The 20,125-nt window shown below is 35.7% G+C and overlaps 3 protein-coding genes across 5 annotated transcripts in view; 2 read left to right on the top strand and 1 right to left on the bottom strand.

Moving 5' to 3' along the window:
- The window catches only part of LOC105153240 (uncharacterized), a 354,849-nt gene that overhangs the window by 290,401 nt on the left and 44,323 nt on the right, over positions 1-20,125 (top strand). Inside the window, exon 5 of one of the 3 annotated variants that reach the window (XR_015547195.1) lies at positions 19,213-20,001. The exons of 1 other annotated variant lie outside the window; for it this stretch is intronic. The gene's annotated coding sequence lies outside the window, so the exon portion shown is untranslated. Of the gene's footprint in view, positions 1-19,194; positions 20,002-20,125 lie in introns of all 3 variants that reach the window. One more of the 3 variants, XR_015547194.1, reaches the window with a different exon arrangement.
- Positions 945-2,413, bottom strand: LOC147907454 (uncharacterized). The gene is made up of 2 exons (XM_087412645.1): positions 1,091-2,413; positions 945-1,021 (listed from the first exon to the last, which is right to left on the bottom strand). The coding sequence occupies exon 1, from the start codon at positions 2,411-2,413 to the stop codon at positions 1,319-1,321; it is 1,095 nt and encodes a 364-aa protein (XP_087268771.1). The 3' UTR covers positions 945-1,021; positions 1,091-1,318.
- LOC147907453 (uncharacterized) lies at positions 3,380-6,583 on the top strand. Its single transcript, XM_087412642.1, has 2 exons — positions 3,380-6,437; positions 6,507-6,583. The coding sequence occupies exon 1, from the start codon at positions 4,611-4,613 to the stop codon at positions 6,207-6,209; it is 1,599 nt and encodes a 532-aa protein (XP_087268768.1). The 5' UTR covers positions 3,380-4,610; the 3' UTR covers positions 6,210-6,437; positions 6,507-6,583.

Genomic DNA, 20,125 nt, shown 5'->3' with positions numbered 1-20,125 from the left:
GAGCAACAATATTTGCTGCTCTCTAAGACGAACCCACTCAACTCCTCTCATACGAAGAAATTACACGTGAGATTACAATCCACAAAGGAGGGAACCTTCAAGCCTATCGTCAAATTGATTGGCAATTACGCAGAAGGAGTCAACTTTGATTCGAACACGTGAAAACAATTTCAAAAAAATATGGGACTCATGAGCACATACTTCAACAGAAGTAGTAAAATCAAAGTAAATCCTATCTCATTCGCAAACATATTTGTCAGCTTCACCTCCGCCTATGATGCGAAAGCTATAATTTATTTATTTGCGCTGATGACGTGCAAGGAAGATGAAAATTTTTCAAAGGAGACTTCATCAACAAGTACGCAAGCAGAACCAGTGCAACTGCCGATAAAGAAAAGAAAAACTTACTTTGTCGCGATTGTAATGCAGCAAGCTACATTTCAAGGAATGGAGAAAATAATCAAATGTCTATTATCGACAATAACGAATGCGCCCGATATTTAGGAGATAGAGTTGCTTCTGACTAATTCCTACATCAACAGCGCAATCATCAAACTCACTTTTCGAGGCAACAAAGAAGATATTGAACGCTGCGTGAGAACACAAACAAAAAATTTGTCATTTTTGGAAACATACTTTAATATATTATTTTTAGAAATAACTGAAATAAAATTTAACGAAATTGTTAACATAAAATTAAAAGTAATATAAAAGGCTCTGTAGTAATAAGCAAAGTTAGTATAAAAGAAGGGCAACGAGCCAATGACGCAAATAAAAAATTATAATTCAGCTAAGAAAACTTAATACAAAAACAATTAAAATACAATAAAATGAAACAAACGTTTCAACTCCAATTGAGTCATTTTCAATGCCATCATACAATAATATAAATGTCGTTCTAAATTGAAAATTAATACATAATCTTACAATATTCTTAAAATTAACAAATAATTCTTTCCTCTTTCGGTGTAATACGCTGTGAGTCATTTTTATCAAGAATTAACAAAGTCATAAGAAAGTTCTGGAAAAGTAACCGTATACAAAAATAATTAATATTAATCATATAAAAATTAAAAATATGATGATATACCTTAGTAAATCTGTTAAAAGTCCCATAATACACAACGAGAAAAAAATGTAAAATGTGGTCCATTTTGTGGTACAGTAAAATAGTCTTTTTAATTTAATAGGTTATTAAAGCAAATTCGCAAAAGTAACGAGCATCTGACTTAAACGATGTCACACAACGAAATGTCAAACAGAAAAACATTATCAATAAACGGAAAAAGGAAAAATAGGAGGAAAAGGACAGAAGATGTTAGAAAGGAGAAAGTGAATGTATAATGTCAGAATACAAATCCGGCAAAGACTCCGTGTCATTTTGTCTATTAATCCCATGCTTCTGTTTTTTAATATGAACCATTTCTGATATCAACCTTTTGTTGTATGAAGGCTCTATATCCAATATTTCTACTTTATCCCATTTAAAGTTATGATTCTCCACCATACGATGGTTGGAAATCACTGATGGAGATTTTGAACTTATATTGATATCAGAAACATGTTCATGCAATCTGGTCTTTAATTGTCTTTTAGTTTGGCCAACATAACTGGCATCACAATCATCACAGGATATTCTATAAACCACATTTTGACTCTGAACGTGTTCCAAATCATCCTTTCCTCTCCTTATGAAACTTCTCAATGTGTTAGGAATAGTAAAAGCCAATTTACAATTAAGCATTTTAACAACAGGTATAAATCTTTCGGATATCGTATTAACATATGGAATCGTAAAGAACCTTCCCCCACTGTCATCCTTATTCTTATTTAAATTGTTAAACTTGTTAATGTGATATTTTATTCTATTATGAATGGTCGAAAAAATAAAACTTAATTGATATCCATTCTGTAAAAAAACCTTAATAGCGTCAATCAAATTATTTTGTTGGAATTTCGGATGACACAAACAAAATATCTTATCCACGACCCCATAAATCACACCTCTTTTATGACAGAGCGGGTGGTGTGAATGGAAATTAAGAAATCTGCCGGAAAAGGTTGCTTTACGGTAAATATCAAAAATGAGATTCCGTTCATCGATAATTATCATCGTATCTAAATAACTTATTCTTCCATCACCTATCTCCATGGTGAACTGTAATCTAGTATGTAATGAATTGAAAACATCCAAAATATCATAAATACTTTCAGAAGGAGCGGCTAATATAATATCATCGACGTATCGGTAGTAAAACAACAGTCGACAAGGCAGCATTCCAATCGCCATCTTCTCGAAATCCTGCATAACAATACTTGCAACAACCGGTGACAAAGGTGAACCCATGGGGGTCCCAAAAATCTGTTTATATATTTTTTTATTAAAAATGAAAAAAGTCGAATTCAGAACCATACGAAAGGCTATCAGAAACTCGTCCAAAGGAATCTTAGTTTTCTTAGATATAGCATCCCACCTCACAACCACACTATCAGATGCCAAATCTATAGGTATGTTAGTGAAAAGGGATACTACATCCAAGGAAACCAAAACGGAATCTGATTCCAGTTTAACATTTTTAAGTTTCTTGATCAAATCATAGCTGTTTCTTATGTGACTGGGCGTCTCCGGTAAAGAGTCTGCAATAATGCCATGCAAGAATGATGCCAAATTATAAAACGGGCTATTTACCGATGAGACAATAACTCTCAAGGGATGGTTTTGTTTATGTATCTTAGTAACACCATAAGCCCTAGGAATGACCCCATCAGTCGTCCGCAACCTCCGATACAACCTTCATACAGCCTTCATACAACAAAAGGTTGATATCAGAAATGGTTCATATTAAAAAACAGAAGCATGGGATTAATAGACAAAATGACACGGAGTCTTTGCCGGATTTGTATTCTGACATTATACATTCACTTTCTCCTTTCTAACATCTTCTGTCCTTTTCCTCCTATTTTTCCTTTTTCCGTTTATTGATAATGTTTTTCTGTTTGACATTTCGTTGTGTGACATCGTTTAAGTCAGATGCTCGTTACTTTTGCGAATTTGCTTTAATAACCTATTAAATTAAAAAGACTATTTTACTGTACCACAAAATGGACCACATTTTACATTTTTTTCTCGTTGTGTATTATGGGACTTTTAACAGATTTACTAAGGTATATCATCATATTTTTAATTTTTATATGATTAATATTAATTATTTTTGTATACGGTTACTTTTCCAGAACTTTCTTATGACTTTGTTAATTCTTGATAAAAATGACTCACAGCGTATTACACCGAAAGAGGAAAGAATTATTTGTTAATTTTAAGAATATTGTAAGATTATGTATTAATTTTCAATTTAGAACGACATTTATATTATTGTATGATGGCATTGAAAATGACTCAATTGGAGTTGAAACGTTTGTTTCATTTTATTGTATTTTAATTGTTTTTGTATTAAGTTTTCTTAGCTGAATTATAATTTTTTATTTGCGTCATTGGCTCGTTGCCCTTCTTTTATACTAACTTTGCTTATTACTACAGAGCCTTTTATATTACTTTTAATTTTATTTACGCGGGCGAAATTATGCGTAATTTTCATAAATATTTTAATTTCTCTTTTGCTTATATCCGATATGAATATGGCTTTGATGCTTGTCAATTTTTGAAAGAATTTTGTAACCTGATTAAATATAGCGTTAATATTAGAACTCGCATTAGATTCTTGAAATCATGTATTAATCATAATTTAGTTCCGCCACATCTTAAAAGATATACTAATATCAGAAATTTAAATTTGTTTAATAGTCATTCTTACAGAAGATTTCAAAAAATTCAGTTCAACAATGTGAAAGCAATTTTGCAATTGGAATTGAAGGATTCTTACACACATTTGCATTTTATTAGAATGAGCATCGTTGATTTTTCCATTAAAATCTACCAGGTTTTACCGTTCTCCATGGTTTGTGAGTTTTTCAAATATCTAGATAACACTAATAATTTTTACTTTCTTCAACATACAAGAAAAATTGACAAGAAGATTTTATGGTTGAAAGGAAAAGATTTAAAAGATAAAAAAGCAAATATTAAGCCGATATCTTACTGTTGTGCTTCGAACAATGAATTGCTTAATAAAATTACACCTAACAAGGTTAATAATTGCACTGATGTACAAAATGTAGAAAAGATTCACATTTCGGCAGAATTGTTTGGAGATGCGGCTCCTCTTGATGTTTTAAATGATAAATGGTTTCTGAATTTGAGCAATGTTGACATTCCTTTAGAGGTCCAATGTTTGCTTCAGTTGGGGGAAGGCTTTGGTCTTCCTATCAACAAACACAATTTAGATAGAACATTGATAGAATTTATTAAAAATATTGAGAATAATATTGTTGGCCGTCAGAAGAATTTAATTAACTTCGTTAGGAATAATAGTGTTTTAATTATTGATAAATTTCGGAATGATTTTCCTAAGAACGACTTGAATGACAAGTTGTTGTGCGATTGGGTAAGAACAACTAAACGATTTGTAAAAGATCATCCCGAGATTTTAATTTCAAAAGCTGATAAGGGGAATGTCACCGTTGCTTAGAATAAATTTGAGTACATATCCAAGATGGAATCGATGCTTTCGGATAAGAATACTTATAAATTAATAACGAAAGATCCTACTAAGAAACTTGCGAGTGAGTTACGTAATTTGCTTGGTAGGTGGAAAGGTAAGGGAGTAATAGATGATTTGACGTATCGGAGGTTGCGGACGACTGATGGGGTCATTCCTAGGGCTTATGGTGTTACTAAGATACATAAACAAAACCATCCCTTGAGAGTTATTGTCTCATCGGTAAATAGCCCGTTTTATAATTTGGCATCATTCTTGCATGGCATTATTGCAGACTCTTTACCGGAGACGCCCAGTCACATAAAAAACAGCTATGATTTGATCAAGAAACTTAAAAATGTTAAACTGGAATCAGATTCCGTTTTGGTTTCCTTGGATGTAGTATCCCTTTTCACTAACATACCTATAGATTTGGCATCTGATAGTGTGGTTGTGAGGTGGGATGCTATATCTAAGAAAACTAAGATTCCTTTGGACGAGTTTCTGATAGCCTTTCGTATGGTTCTGAATTCGACTTTTTTCATTTTTAATAAAAAAATATATAAACAGATTTTTGGGACCCCCATGGGTTCACCTTTGTCACCGGTTGTTGCAAGTATTGTTATGCAGGATTTCGAGAAGATGGCGATTGGAATGCTGCCTTGTCGTCTGTTGTTTTACTACCGATACGTCGATGATATTATATTAGCCGCTCCTTCTGAAAGTATTTATGATATTTTGGATGTTTTCAATTCATTACATACTAGATTACAGTTCACCATGGAGATAGGTGATGGAAGAATAAGTTATTTAGATACGATGATAATTATCGATGAACGGAATCTCATTTTTGATATTTACCGTAAAGCAACCTTTTCCGGCAGATTTCTTAATTTCCATTCACACCACCCGCTCTGTCATAAAAGAGGTGTGATTTATGGGGTCGTGGATAAGATATTTTGTTTGTGTCATCCGAAATTCCAACAAAATAATTTGATTGACGCTATTAAGGTTTTTTTACAGAATGGATATCAATTAAGTTTTATTTTTTCGACCATTCATAATAGAATAAAATATCACATTAACAAGTTTAACAATTTAAATAAGAATAAGGATGACAGTGGGGGAAGGTTCTTTACGATTCCATATGTTAATACGATATCCGAAAGATTTATACCTGTTGTTAAAATGCTTAATTGTAAATTGGCTTTTACTATTCCTAACACATTGAGAAGTTTCATAAGGAGAGGAAAGGATGATTTGGAACACGTTCAGAGTCAAAATGTGGTTTATAGAATATCCTGTGATGATTGTGATGCCAGTTATGTTGGCCAAACTAAAAGACAATTAAAGACCAGATTGCATGAACATGTTTCTGATATCAATATAAGTTCAAAATCTCCATCAGTGATTTCCAACCATCGTATGGTGGAGAATCATAACTTTAAATGGGATAAAGTAGAAATATTGGATATAGAGCCTTCATACAACAAAAGGTTGATATCAGAAATGGTTCATATTAAAAAACAGAAGCATGGGATTAATAGACAAAATGACACGGAGTCTTTGCCGGATTTGTATTCTGACATTATACATTCACTTTCTCCTTTCTAACATCTTCTGTCCTTTTCCTCCTATTTTTCCTTTTTCCGTTTATTGATAATGTTTTTCTGTTTGACATTTCGTTGTGTGACATCGTTTAAGTCAGATGCTCGTTACTTTTGCGAATTTGCTTTAATAACCTATTAAATTAAAAAGACTATTTTACTGTACCACAAAATGGACCACATTTTACATTTTTTTCTCGTTGTGTATTATGGGACTTTTAACAGATTTACTAAGGTATATCATCATATTTTTAATTTTTATATGATTAATATTAATTATTTTTGTATACGGTTACTTTTCCAGAACTTTCTTATGACTTTGTTAATTCTTGATAAAAATGACTCACAGCGTATTACACCGAAAGAGGAAAGAATTATTTGTTAATTTTAAGAATATTGTAAGATTATGTATTAATTTTCAATTTAGAACGACATTTATATTATTGTATGATGGCATTGAAAATGACTCAATTGGAGTTGAAACGTTTGTTTCATTTTATTGTATTTTAATTGTTTTTGTATTAAGTTTTCTTAGCTGAATTATAATTTTTTATTTGCGTCATTGGCTCGTTGCCCTTCTTTTATACTACCTTTGTTAACATAATTTTAATGAATATAGGATTATGACTTTTTATAATATATTTCTTCATGTGATATAATTTATTTATTAATGTAATAACTCTTTTATCAATAAAGAAAATGTTTGTAACATAAATTCTCGACTATTTCATCCCAAGTATCCCAATATTTCAGACTTAAATAATGACGATTTTTATCATATTTAAATAAAAATATCTCCGGCATAGAGCACAGAAAAAATTTATTCTCTAAAAACGAGTAAATCATCACGCCGATTACGACGACGCGTATTAGCACGAACTTGTCCATTCCTGTTTTACCTCTCCTTTTTTCCAAGTGGAAGTAAGAATCTACCAAAAATACTCGTAAAAATCCTCGTTATAAATAATAAGAAAAATCCCTTTTGCTAGAATGGCAGTACGCCAGAGATATTGAGTCGCTGCAGCAAAAAATGACCCGCAGAACAAAACACTGCGCGCTATTTATATTCACTGCCCGCACCTTCCCCCCTCCCCCCGTAACGAAAAAATGTCTCGGTCCCGATTTTCCTCGGTATTCATCCTTATCGACATCTCCACTCACTCTTCTCCAGTCATCGCGTGAGCGACTATGGACAGAGCCAGTCAGGACGTGGGCAGCCATGGACCGAGCCAATCAAAACGCACCATTTAATTACCTTATTACTCATTTCTTCGCGTCACCAACCAATCAAAGCGCGCCATTTCCCAGACAGGCCACGCTCCAGGCGACGGAGGTGAAGTGGTGGGGATTTGTTTTGACGGCCTATGGTTGCCCATATACTACTGATGGGAATAGCCACAAGATAGAGTTAGATAGCGATGCATCGTATGGAATTGTCAGCAAAGCCAAGTTATGCGATATCAAATCACATTATACGTTAAATGACAATTCGGCAATTACACGCACCACCTCGTTAAATGTATAGGATATCTTCCAGTCAATGTAACGCTTGGGAATACTACCTGGAAATTCAATTTGTATGTGTCGGCAATTAGGACTCTTTTCGGGAGGGAATGGATTGCTCAATTTGTCCATGAAATCGACTACAAAAAATTATTTACAACTGTCGAGCGGGTCGACAATGTGGCTACCACTATAGTGCCACAATATTATAATGAAACTAATCGTCTTAATACCTTATTACAGAAATATGATGAAGTATACAGCGACAATCCCGTGAAACTGATTAGTCCACCGGTGTCAATATATCTTAAGCCGAACGCAACACTCGTATTCGCACGAGCCCGAGAAATACTCTTAGCCTTACGCGAAATATATGCCAAAGAAATAGATAGCAAACTTGCTTCACGCTTCTACGAAAAAGTCGAACATTCCGAATGAACTTCGACTATCCATATCGTTATGAAGAAGAACGGGAAAATGAGGATTACAGGAAATTACAAACTACGCTAAATCTACGAATCGTCATGGATGAACATCCAATCCCGAAGGCCAAACATATCTTTTATCGTATAAAGGGATTCACATGGTTTTGTAACTTAACCGATGCGTACACACATTTAACGGTTGATAAAGATTTTAGCCTCGTTAACATTAAATACGCCTACGGACTAATCAGACCAACGCGCGCAGTCTACGATGCGATAAATATTTCAGCAATTTGGCAGCAGCGCATGGAAACAATATTGCAAGATATTACTAACGTCCTAAATTTCTTTGACAACATTCTGATTTACATAATTTTACAAATCTCGATTTTGGATAATTTTCTAGAACGGCTCAGAACGCATGGACTTCGACTCAACCGTAGCAAATGTAAGTTCGCGCTACCGTCCGTAGAATTTTTAGGACATAAAATAGATGCTGAAATTATACAAATCGGACCAGTACATCGAAGCAGTACGGGATGCATCCAAACAACAGAACGATTACAGCTGCTCTTGGGGAAGGCAACATAATATAGCTCGTTTATCCCTAATTTTGCAACCAAAGCGAGGCCATTAAGAGATGTGTTTCGCAATGACGCATTGGATATGGACATCACGTATGGACACCGGCCGCGGAAGCTGCATATAAAAAAATCAAAAATCTAATCTCACAGCAATACTGATATCGTATGATACAGCATTCCCGCTGCTTAGCAAATCCGATTAGCAACGGATGCTAACAAAATGGAATTAGGCGCAGTTTTGTCACATCGCCTCAGCAATGGAGAGGAACCACTAATCGCCTACGCAAGTCGCACACTTAATAACACGAAACAGAAATACCCACAGATAGATAAGGAGGCGTTAGCCATAGTCTGGGCTGTATGCAAATTTTTTCACTGCCTCTATGCGCGGCATTTCACATTAATTACGAATCATAAGCCTCTGATACATTTTTTATCCGGAAAAATCACTTTCAGTATTGTGAATTAGCCATATGGCAAACTACTATTTGTCATACTTCAACTATAATATTGAATTCAGAATGACAAAAGAAAATGTAAACACCTACTACTACTGTTCAAGAGCATCATTTTCTGCACAAAACAATATAGTAAACAAGTTAACGGAGAAAAGGAAACAGAAAGTTCGACAACTTCGTTTGGACCAATTCGTTTTGTGCCAAATAAGACAACTTCCGATCCAAGCAGAACATATAGCACGCGAAACACGCAAAAACTCTTATCTAGGAAAAATTGTGTAATCTCTGCAATCGGATCACAATCTCGCAAACATGAGATATAAAGCACCAGAGGCAAATTATATTGGCCGCCAATTGCTTACTATTTGAACATAGAGTTGTGGTGCCACCTTCACTCCGTTATCAATCTTTAATGACGTAGTCCACCTGTAAAAATGAAAGGAATGGGATGCTCATTTGTATATTGGCCGATATCGAAGCACATCGAGCGAATCGCAAAGTCATATATTAAATGTGCTAGACACGCACGGACTCCACTACAGACTCGCAACCATATATGCGAGTACCCAAAAGAACCCTGAGAGCATATTTACGTCGACTACGCGGGACCGGTCGCGGGAGTCATGTTGCTCATAATCGTCGATGCATACATATAGCAAATAGATAGAAGTAAAACCAATTCCGTCACAAGCTCAGCGACGATAGAAATTCTGGACGAGCTGTTCGTAACGTATGAAGCTCCAGTGGTATCTGTAAGTCTGTAACTATAATGCTACCTCATTTATATTGGCCGAATTCCAGACATTTCTCCAAATGAGTGGAGTCAAATATCACAAGCGGACGACTCCGTATCATTCCTCAATTAATGGACAGGCCGAACGATATGACCAAAGATACGAACGACCAAACGACGAAAGATAAATTGAAGAGGATAACAACCACCCCAGGCACTTTACGACAAGATTTAAATGAGTTTCTTTGACAGTATTGAAAGGCTTCCCATTCGATCACCAGTCAACTTCCAGTTTAATTGTTTCTGGGGCGAAATCTACAAACTCACCTTGATCTTGTTCGACCACAAGATGTACACGAGAAAATAAGGGAAAAGCAACAAGCGAAATTCAAATCACCTTCATGTATTTTTAATCCGATGCAAAAGATCTATTTCCTTTCTGAAAATCCTCGGATGGGGAAATGGATACAAGGCACAATCATGGTTTGTTTGGGAGGCCTCCATTATGAAATAGATTATCAAGAAAAATGATTCAAGCCACATCTCGATCAAATACGTGCCTTCCATGGGCCTGAGATCTCCAGATCTTTTATCCGTTTCAGATTCATCGCCAGCTCCGGAAAGAGTATCCGAGCAACCACGACGGATCCGGTTCTACGAGACAGGCTGAGTATCCCCTACTGTACCTCATGCACCCGCAAACGGACCACGATCACCGCCAGCTCACTCATCAAAAGTTCCAACTCCCCTTTCGACGCCGCCGGGACATCATCCACCAGAGCAGGCCAGAGCTGAGACGTTACGGCGGTCTACACGCTTTCGACGACTACCCCAACGATATATAATACTAAATATACTAAATATACTAAAATCAAGACTAGCAGAAGATAGTGACAATGAAAAAAGGGAGGGAATATTATATATGAAGCGCAGTCACCAGACCGATGGCTTGCCCTCGGACTATTTTCTCGTCTTATTAGTCCGACGATGGAACTATGTACTTCTCGTACTTTTTCCCCTATTCGCCCTGCGTGTTAGTCGAATCGAGCTTTTGATCACTCACTGCCACGTATTTTTGAGTCACAGAATAAAAAAGCAGTTAATTAATCAGTGTTTCGAATTCACCCGGTGCCCTCGATACGTCATCGAATAAAGACATAATAATTTCCAAATATTGTAGAATAAACGTGATAGATAATAATCCGACTGAGAACAGGCGACCGTTCTCATTAATTTTATTCGAGAGCAATTTATTTAATATTGAGACGCAAGAGAATACACTAACAGAAATTGCGAATCAGCAGTAATATATGGGCAGCCATGGGGTCTCAAAACAAACCCTCTCCACGTCTCCCCTGGTGTCAAAATGAACCCTTTCCACGCTTTCCTGACATCAAAACAAACTCCCTCTATGCCTCTCCCTACGCTATGGACGTGACCTAGACGAGTCCGTCTGGAAGAATGACGGGCTCTGATGGTGGATTAAGGGTAATGGTGCGTTCTTATTAGTTTGCTCTATAGCTGACAAAAATCTTATTAGCTCGCTCCATTACTTCCGACGAGGTGATTGGAGAAAGAAATGAAGGACCTCCGATAAAATGAAGGGAAAAATCCAAAAAAATAAGTGAGCGATTGGAATCGTAGCATTTTTTTTTGTCGTGGTGAGAAGGAGGGCAAAGTACATTGGACATAAATAGCAGTTTTATGACAGTCATTTTTTGTTGGCGCGACACATGTCTCCAATGTGTTGGCCGTTTAATGAGAGAGTTTTTTATTTATGAGATGATATCTTTTACGAAAATTTTTGAGTCTAGGGGATTCTTGCTTGAAAGAAAGAGGTAAGTAAAACAGGAATGAACATATTCAACTGACGCGACGCGTCGGTGTGATGACACACTCGTTCGAGTGAAAATGATGTTTTATGATGTATGACAAGAATTTTCAGAATGTGTATTGTACTTCTTATACTTCATTTAAAAGTCTATGTTTTATATATATAGCACAGAAATATGCAAAGAAAAAAATTGATTATTGGAAGATATGAGTGATTAAGAAACGAGAGTTTATATTATACAAAAATGTATTTATTGGTACAATTTCTTTTTTCAAAGAAGAAAAAATACATAATTCGCATGAGAATAAACTAAAAAAGTTTTTAGAAGAATTAAATGAAAGATTCTCACTTCGAGAGGATTATATGAAAAATTTTGTTATATCTTAATGAAGTTAATTCCAAAAATATTATATTAAAATACATATAAAAAAAATTAAGTCGTTAATTTGTGTACGTACACATTGTTACTCTCTATATCTTTGTAATTAATCCTCACAACGTTAATTTTATAATTTCCTGATTAATAAAACTTACAGGTAGATTACAGTTCGATTTCTTGAATTAAATATTGCGTACACTTGTTAACATTATCAAAGATTCTAATTGTTTTAAATGTGCGTCGACGCATTTTATAATGCTTTGCAGTCTGAGGAAGGGAGTTTTCTGCATTACAATTGCCATTGCGTAGGTTCTTTATTTCTTCGCCGGTGGAATTGAATTGTGCGCGTCCCTTTCTCTTTAAGGATTTCCCTTGGAATTTTCCTCTTCTTCTTCTAGCAATATTGATTTCGCTCCGTAAAATATGATAAAACTGATGGCGATGTTTTTTATAACAACAGAGTAAGGTTCTACTTTGTTATCGCTGCTTAAATATGTTCATGAGTCCCATGTTGTCTTCTCTAAACTGTTGCCAGCAGTCGGTGTTGAAATAAATCCGCTCAATTTTACAAAAGGTTTAAAGATTCCTTCGTTCGTTCTTTGCAATCCTACATGAATCGTCTTCGTATGAGAATTGTTAAGAACATATAAAATTGAGAATTTTTTTCTTTCGTCGTCGTTGCGTATCTTGAAAGAATAGGGGATGGAGTACATTCTCATATCCGAATTATTAATATTTTTTGAACTCCCATTGTTTTTACACCACAGTAATATCAAACTCAAATGAATTAAGATGGTAATCAAAAACACAAGAAGTACAGTACTCGTTTGCTCACTGAAGCTGCGGACGACGTGATTCGAATGAAATGTATTTTTGATAACACCGTTATTGGGATTTTTTCTTTGTTGCTGAATAAGATAAAAGACAGAGCTTGGTTTCTGGCGTGTGCGAACAATAAAAAAAAGGTTAGGTAACTGATATAATAATAAACAAGAAAACGTGATATACATATAGTGGGACTAACGGCATACAATCAACACCCTCTCTTGACGTAGTCTCACTCGATAAAAAGAAGATTACAGCAATGGAGCAGCTTTGCATGGGGTAGAGGCTTCGTTAGTATGTCCGCTGGGTTCTCTGTGCCCGCAATATGTTTAACTTCCACGTTGTTGTCTCCAACAGTCTGTCGTAGAAAATTAAAGCGAACATTGACGTGCTTGATTTTCTTCTTTATTTCCTCGGATTTTGACAGCTTAACAGCCGCTTCATTGTTGCAATAGATTATTATTGGTTTCTCAGAAGACGTCATGAGTTCTTTCATGAGATCTTTAATCCATATGGCTTGTTTCGATGCTTCATAAGCAGCCTGCAGTTCAGCAACAGTTGTGGAGTCAGCGACAATCGTGCTGTTCCGTGATTCCCAGGATATTGGTCCACCGTTTAATACGAACACATGTCCATAAGTACTTTTAGCAGTGTCCGGACATCCAGCATAGTCTGAATCACAATATCCAACAACTTCGTTTTTACCTTCACCAAACTGAATTCCTACTGACATTGTGCCTTTTAAGTAACGGAAAATTCTTTTCACTTCCTTCACGTTATACAGTGTTGGTGCTTCAACAGCGCGAGCAGCATGATTAACCTGAAACGAGATATCTGGTCTCGTATGCGTCGCTGCATATAGTAAACATCCAATATCCTGTCGATAAGGGAATGGAACTCCAAATGTTTCATCGTTCGTTAGTTGATGTTTCCTAATTTGGACTTCTCCCGGAGTAGGGGTTTTGTTACAATTTTCCATGCCAAAACGGGCGAGCATATTACGAATATATCCCTGTTGATTTACGCGAATACGTCCTGATCTTCGGTCAACATTTAGTTCCAAACCAAGAAACAGGTTGGCTCTTCGATCTTTATCTCGAACGCAGCCCTCATGAAATCTAGCAATTCAGTCACAACGTTTTCTGGTTGTCCAGCAACGAGGATGTCGTCTACATATATTGCCAATAACAAACACCCCTTCTAACCATTTCCATAATATGTGCAAGGATCAGCTATAGAACGAATCAAACCGAAGGTTGTGACAAGATTATTAAATTTCTTGTTCCAATTCCGAGGTGACTGCTTCAGACCATAGAGCGATTTTTTTAATTTCCAAACTTTTCCATCATCAATGTCTACTGCATCAGGAGGTCGCACATAAATTTCTTCCTCGATGTCTCCGTAGAGAAATGCCGACTTGACATCGCATTGCTTGATCACCAGCTTCTCATGAGCTGCAATAGCTAACAAAATTCTAATTGAATCCATACGAACTACAGGTGCGAATGTCTCGGTAAAATCAATCCCGCGTTTTTGACTGTATCCACGGCAAACAATTCTAGCCTTTAGCTTGTTGATTTCACCATTTGGATATCGTTTGATCTTCAATACCCAGCCTGTGTCAATAACATTCTTTCCTGATGGTAAGACACATGTCTCAACCATATCATTTTTCGCGAAGGAATCGAGTTCATCTTGCATAGCCATTTGCCATCCGATGGAGTCCTTACCCTCAAGAGCCTCTCTTGCTGTCTTGGGTTCTTCCATGTTTAACGCCATCAGGACTTCATGCCCTCCTTGTTGCTTCTCGTCAGGAACATCCTCAATGATGATGCTACGACTTCGGAGCTTCATGGTTAAAGGTTCACTGGGTTTGCGTACATTTGTTGATTTCGGATGAGTAGATACTTTAACGATCTCATTTACAATCTCAGTAGAATCATTTTCTTTGACTTCATAAGTTTCGTCATTGGAGGATAATGATTTTATCTTGTCTTCTACATAATAGAAAGAATTTTGCTTTCCTTCATTGAATTTTACATCACGTGCGATGCGAACATCTTGAAGATCCTGAAAGTAAACTCGATACACCTTCGTACTCGGTCCGTAACCTATCAGCTGACCTTTTCGAGCTTTCTTGTCGAACTTATTTCGCTTCGGTTTTGGGATGTGCACAAAAACATCACAACCGAATACATGCAGATGCTCAATGGACGGCTCCTTCCCATGCCAGAGTTCATACGATGTCTTCTTTAGATCACGAGTGGCGACGAGATTGGACAGATAACAAGCAGTCGAGACACACTCGGCCCACATAAACTTTGGCAAGTTTGCATCTGCAAGTAGAGATCGAGCCTTTTCTGTAAGAGATCGAATGGCACGTTCGGCCATACCGTTCGACTGTGGTGTATACTCAATACTCATCTCATGTTTGATTTTATGTTCCTTCAGAAGATCTTGAAATGATGTACCAATGAATTCAGTGCCTTGATCAGTCCGCAAAATCTCAATTGGATGACCCGTCTCTTCCTTGACTTCCTGAATCACTTTCTTGAATTCTTCGACAAGTTCCTTTTCTTCAGCATGGCAACTTTCTTGTATCCTGAGCTCTCGTCAACAAAGACAGCAAAATATTTGCAACCACCTGCCGATTCAATTGAAACCTTCCCACTAAGATCGCAGTGAATTTTTGCACCTGGCTTGAAATCTTTATTAACGATTTCCTTGTATGGTCCTTTGGTCATTTTTCCAAAAATACAGGCTTCGCAGAAGAAATCTTCTTTTCCAGTTGCACAATATCCTTTAGATTCTAATAGAGCTTTGACTTTGTTTTTTCCTGCATGTCCAAGTCGACGGTGCCAAGTTTTCCATGATGTGGAGATCTCCTTCTGAGCCGTGCAAACCTTAGCTGGTTTCTCGACTTTGATCAGCATTCGATACGTCGAGTGTCCTTTTTTAATACCACGGACAATCACCTCGCCTTTTGAATTCTTTAATCAACAACCTCTGACTTACTAAAAAGTGCTTCGTAACCAAGGTCAGTCGTGGCTACAATAGAGAAAAGATTGAATGGTCCAAAATCAGGAACTAACCTTACATCCTTGAGACATCTCGGCACCTACTCTTTACCGTTATGGACTGTTACATTTATTTTGCCAATAGCCGTTGCCATTAGAATCCTGCCATCCCCTATTTTCACTTCTTCCGGAGGATCCAATGCCTTTGATTCTACAAACCAATCACTATTACGAGTAATATGGCTGTACGCACCTGAATCACCGATCCACTCATCAATATCTCCTAATTGTTGTTTTGCTGGCATTGCCACACGATTGCTAGACGAACGTCCTTCTGAGCTCGTGTCTTTCTTCTCGGATGGGCAGTCACGAGCAAAATGTCCAAAACCTTTGCAGTTGTGACATTGTAGCTTCTTTCGGTCCTTTTTCCAGCCTGCTTTCTTCTTACCTTTGAAAACTTCTCGGTCTTTCTGATCTTTCTGACCAGATAACGCTACACCATGATTTCCGGATGACGTCACGTTAACGTCACGTTCGACATCTAACAGTTTTGCTTGTAATTGTTCCACCGTAATGTCCTTCGTAGGACAAATCCGCCATACTTGCTTGAAGTTATCAAACTTTTGCGGTAGACCACGAACAATTTTTGTAATAATCATTTCCTTTTCGATGTTTAATTTTTGCGCCTTGAGCTTATTTTCAATGAGCATAAGCCCTGAAATATACGACGTCACAGTCATATCGTCTTTCCAGTGATAGTCGTTGTATGCTTCCAATGCAGCTAGCTTCGTCGTGTTTGAAACCTCGTCATAATGTCCCACGAGAGTCTTCCACATATCAGCGGATGATTTACAGGCGACCACCAAATTAAAATGTGCATCATCGAGAGATTTACTTAACAAAGACCTCGCCAAGGCGTCCTTCTTTTTCCAATCAGCCAGTGTGGCATCCGTTGGTTGCTCTCTCGATCCATCAGCCACATCAAACACATCGTTTGCTTCGAGATGAGCCTGAATTTCAAAACGCCAACGAACGTAACTGCTTGAGTTCAGTTGCGTAATAGACTTCAAGTTTATTTCCATCCTTGCAGATTCAAGCGATGTTACTTGGACCTCTGTCTTCCTTGCACACTATCACTCTCCTTTTTTTTTTATTATTATTATAGCCGTTCACACTCCTGGGCCCATAATCTATTGGGATTTTTTCTTTGTTGCTGAATAAGATAAAAGACAGAGCTTGGTTTCTGGCGTGTGCGAACAATAATAAAAAAAAGGTTAGGTAACTGATATAATAATAAACAAGAAAACGTGATATACATATAGTGGGACTAACGGCAATCAACAACCGTCGACATCGCCTTCCTCTCCGACGCTACATAATAAAATTATTTTGTGCGCGTAGATGAAAAAAATGAAGAAACATAAACTTTCTCTAGATTTTTCTTAAAAATTTAAAATAATCTATACACCACAGAAGTCAAAAGGGGAGAGAAATGAAATAAAAGAGAATGAACAGGAACAAACAGGAACGTTTTACAATTTCTCTCCAGCTTTTTTTTATAAAATGATAGTGGAAAGAATTTGATCATACGAAAAGAGAAAATTCTTTTTACAATAAACCATAAGAGAAAAAAGAATTAGTTTAGAGTTAGCTTAAAGTAGTTTCTAACGTATTAGGTGTTGGAATTAATTCGTAGCGTTTTACAAGTGATGGGAAGTACTTTCATTAATGTATTTTTTAATGCTCATGTGAAATAAATAACATTCTTTCATTAAAAACGCTACGAATTAATTCCAACACCTAATATAAGAAATACATCTATAATCAATGAGTTCTTTTTTTAAAGAACAAGAAGAAATTTAGAAGCGTCTTCGATTTAAAATAAATTTACGATTGGGTTTTAAGAAAATTGCCTTTTTTCTAGAAAATGCATTAATGTTGCAGGAGACAGACGTACGACAAAAAAAATGTTAAATTGAGTTGGGTAATGATAATACAGGAAAATTTCTTCCTTTTTTTCTGAAACTTTTGTGTATACTCCTAAGGGAAAAAAATAACGTAGTATATAGTACATAAATTTATATAATAAAAAAAATAAATATTAATTATATTATATATATATTAATTATATTAATATAAGTTAATATTAGTTTAATATTAATATTAGTTATATTAATAAACGTGAGAAAAATTTTAAGTGAAAGAATTATATTCGCCATGATTTTTTTCCTCATAATGAAGTAAATCCTGAAGAAGGGAAAACTAACAAAAACCAAATGATATTGTTGGTCAAGCGAGATATATATATAGAAATTTCCATTAAAATTCTTTTTTTTTTATTGAAAGGTTTATTTTTTATCAGCCATAAATTAATATAATACGTGAGAATCCTTTCAAGTAAGAAGATACAAAAACAGAAAGAAAAATTTAAAACGTGAAATTCTCAGTAACAATAAAAATTCCATAGAGTGAAGAAACTTTTCCGGATAATAATGAAAACGAGAACTAAAGAATTTACTAAGATAAGTACATAAGGGAGCGATACTTTTTGAGATTATTTCCATGGGAGAAGAACGGAGATAATCAAATATGGTGTTGATCATAACTAGGAAGATTTTGCTCCTACTTCTCTAAATTTTACAAGAAAAATCACTTCAAATAAAAAAAGCGACCAATTACCAAAATTGTCAAAATCTATCAGCCAATGAAGCTAGAAACTTTTACTGATTCTTTTCGGGGAAGAATTTTATGAATACCGTTATGAGCACGCAGTGATCAAGCTAAAGTTTAATCTTGCGTTTAGATTCTGAAGTGGTTTTACGTTGGCTATTTGCGAGTCGTTTTTAATTTCGTATTTAAAAAAATGGAACTTCGCGAGTTACTCACCAAATTTTTCGTCGTTGCTAGCAACTTAAATAAAAAATTAGTTATCTGGCAAAGTTGTCAGATAATGGCGGAAAAAATTATTCGATTTTCAGAAATTTTGTGAGTGAATGCTCTACAACATTAGTGTGCATTATGCACAAACTGGGGCAATGGTGATGAAAGACTAAAAAATATAATTGCTCGTCATCTAGAAATACGCGAGTGATCTGACCATGAGGGGGATGACATAGCTGACTTCAAGCGACGCATTGGACTAAGAGATAAGCAGTAATAATTTCTAAAATAAAATCGAATATACATTTGCGCATTAAAAATTTATTTTATTAAATTATAATATTTATTTCATAGAACCGAACTGTATTATAGGACATGCGATATCGCATTGCAAGGGGCGTCCAATAGGAGGACATCACTTTAGTTTAAGGCGATGTCATCCCGTAAGAGAAGAAGAAGAGAGAATATCAGCGAGTAAGTTTTGGGGAAATAAATATTAACTTTATAGAAATCTTGATTATTAAAAAATTTTATTTTTTTCTAGGAAAAGAACCGGCGAATTAAACCGGCGGAAAATAATGTTCCGCCTCCGCGTGACGTTCCTGTCATTGTAATTGGTATTTTAAAAATAATCGAGAAATCTAGTTCATATAATATTGATTTAATGCAATAAAGAATAAAAACAATTTTGTTTTAGATGATGATGATAATGACGACGATTCCTGGAACAACGATTTGAGTTCATCTGATTCGATTCGAGCACTAGTCTTTCCAAGTTTCACCATTTTCGTGACATATAAGTTCTTTTAAAAAAAATTAGCCAGTCGAATGTAGAGAGTTAGTTATGTACAGAGTTTAAAAAAAATAATAATAATAAAAATTACTTTTTAGCGCAGGAAATTAAATAAGAGCAGGAGGAACTAACTCAGGAAGAAGAAGTGGAGTCAGGGCAGAAGAGGAGGAGGAAGAGGAGAATGACATTGTCGATGACAATGATGGTATCGATGATAATGATGAAGATAATGCCGCCGATGATAATGCTGCTAATACTGAGGAAGAGGATAATGCAAATATTGAGGATCGTTGATGACAATGGTGATGATGGAGAGGAGGAAGAAATACGTGACGAGGAAGAAATAACTCAGGCAATAGAGGAAAAAGGTAACAGATATTACGTATCTCTTGAAAATAAAGATAATAATATTTTTACTTTTTACTTTAAATTTGTTGCTCGGAATATTTAAACGGATATTTTTATTAAATATTTCGTACTCTCTCGTTCTGC

Source organism: Acromyrmex echinatior, chromosome 13, assembly GCF_024713525.1.
Source record: "Acromyrmex echinatior isolate Ae372 chromosome 13, ASM2471352v2, whole genome shotgun sequence".
Taxonomy (NCBI): Eukaryota; Metazoa; Arthropoda; class Insecta; order Hymenoptera; family Formicidae; genus Acromyrmex; species Acromyrmex echinatior.
This window is presented reverse-complemented; position numbering and strand designations above follow the sequence as displayed.

Coding starts and splice junctions, on each gene's coding strand:
- LOC147907453 (XM_087412642.1), top strand. CDS start 4,611: ATGGAATCGATGCTTTCGGATAAGAATACTTATAAATTAATAACGAAA.
- LOC147907454 (XM_087412645.1), bottom strand. CDS start 2,413: ATGGTTCTGAATTCGACTTTTTTCATTTTTAATAAAAAAATATATAAA.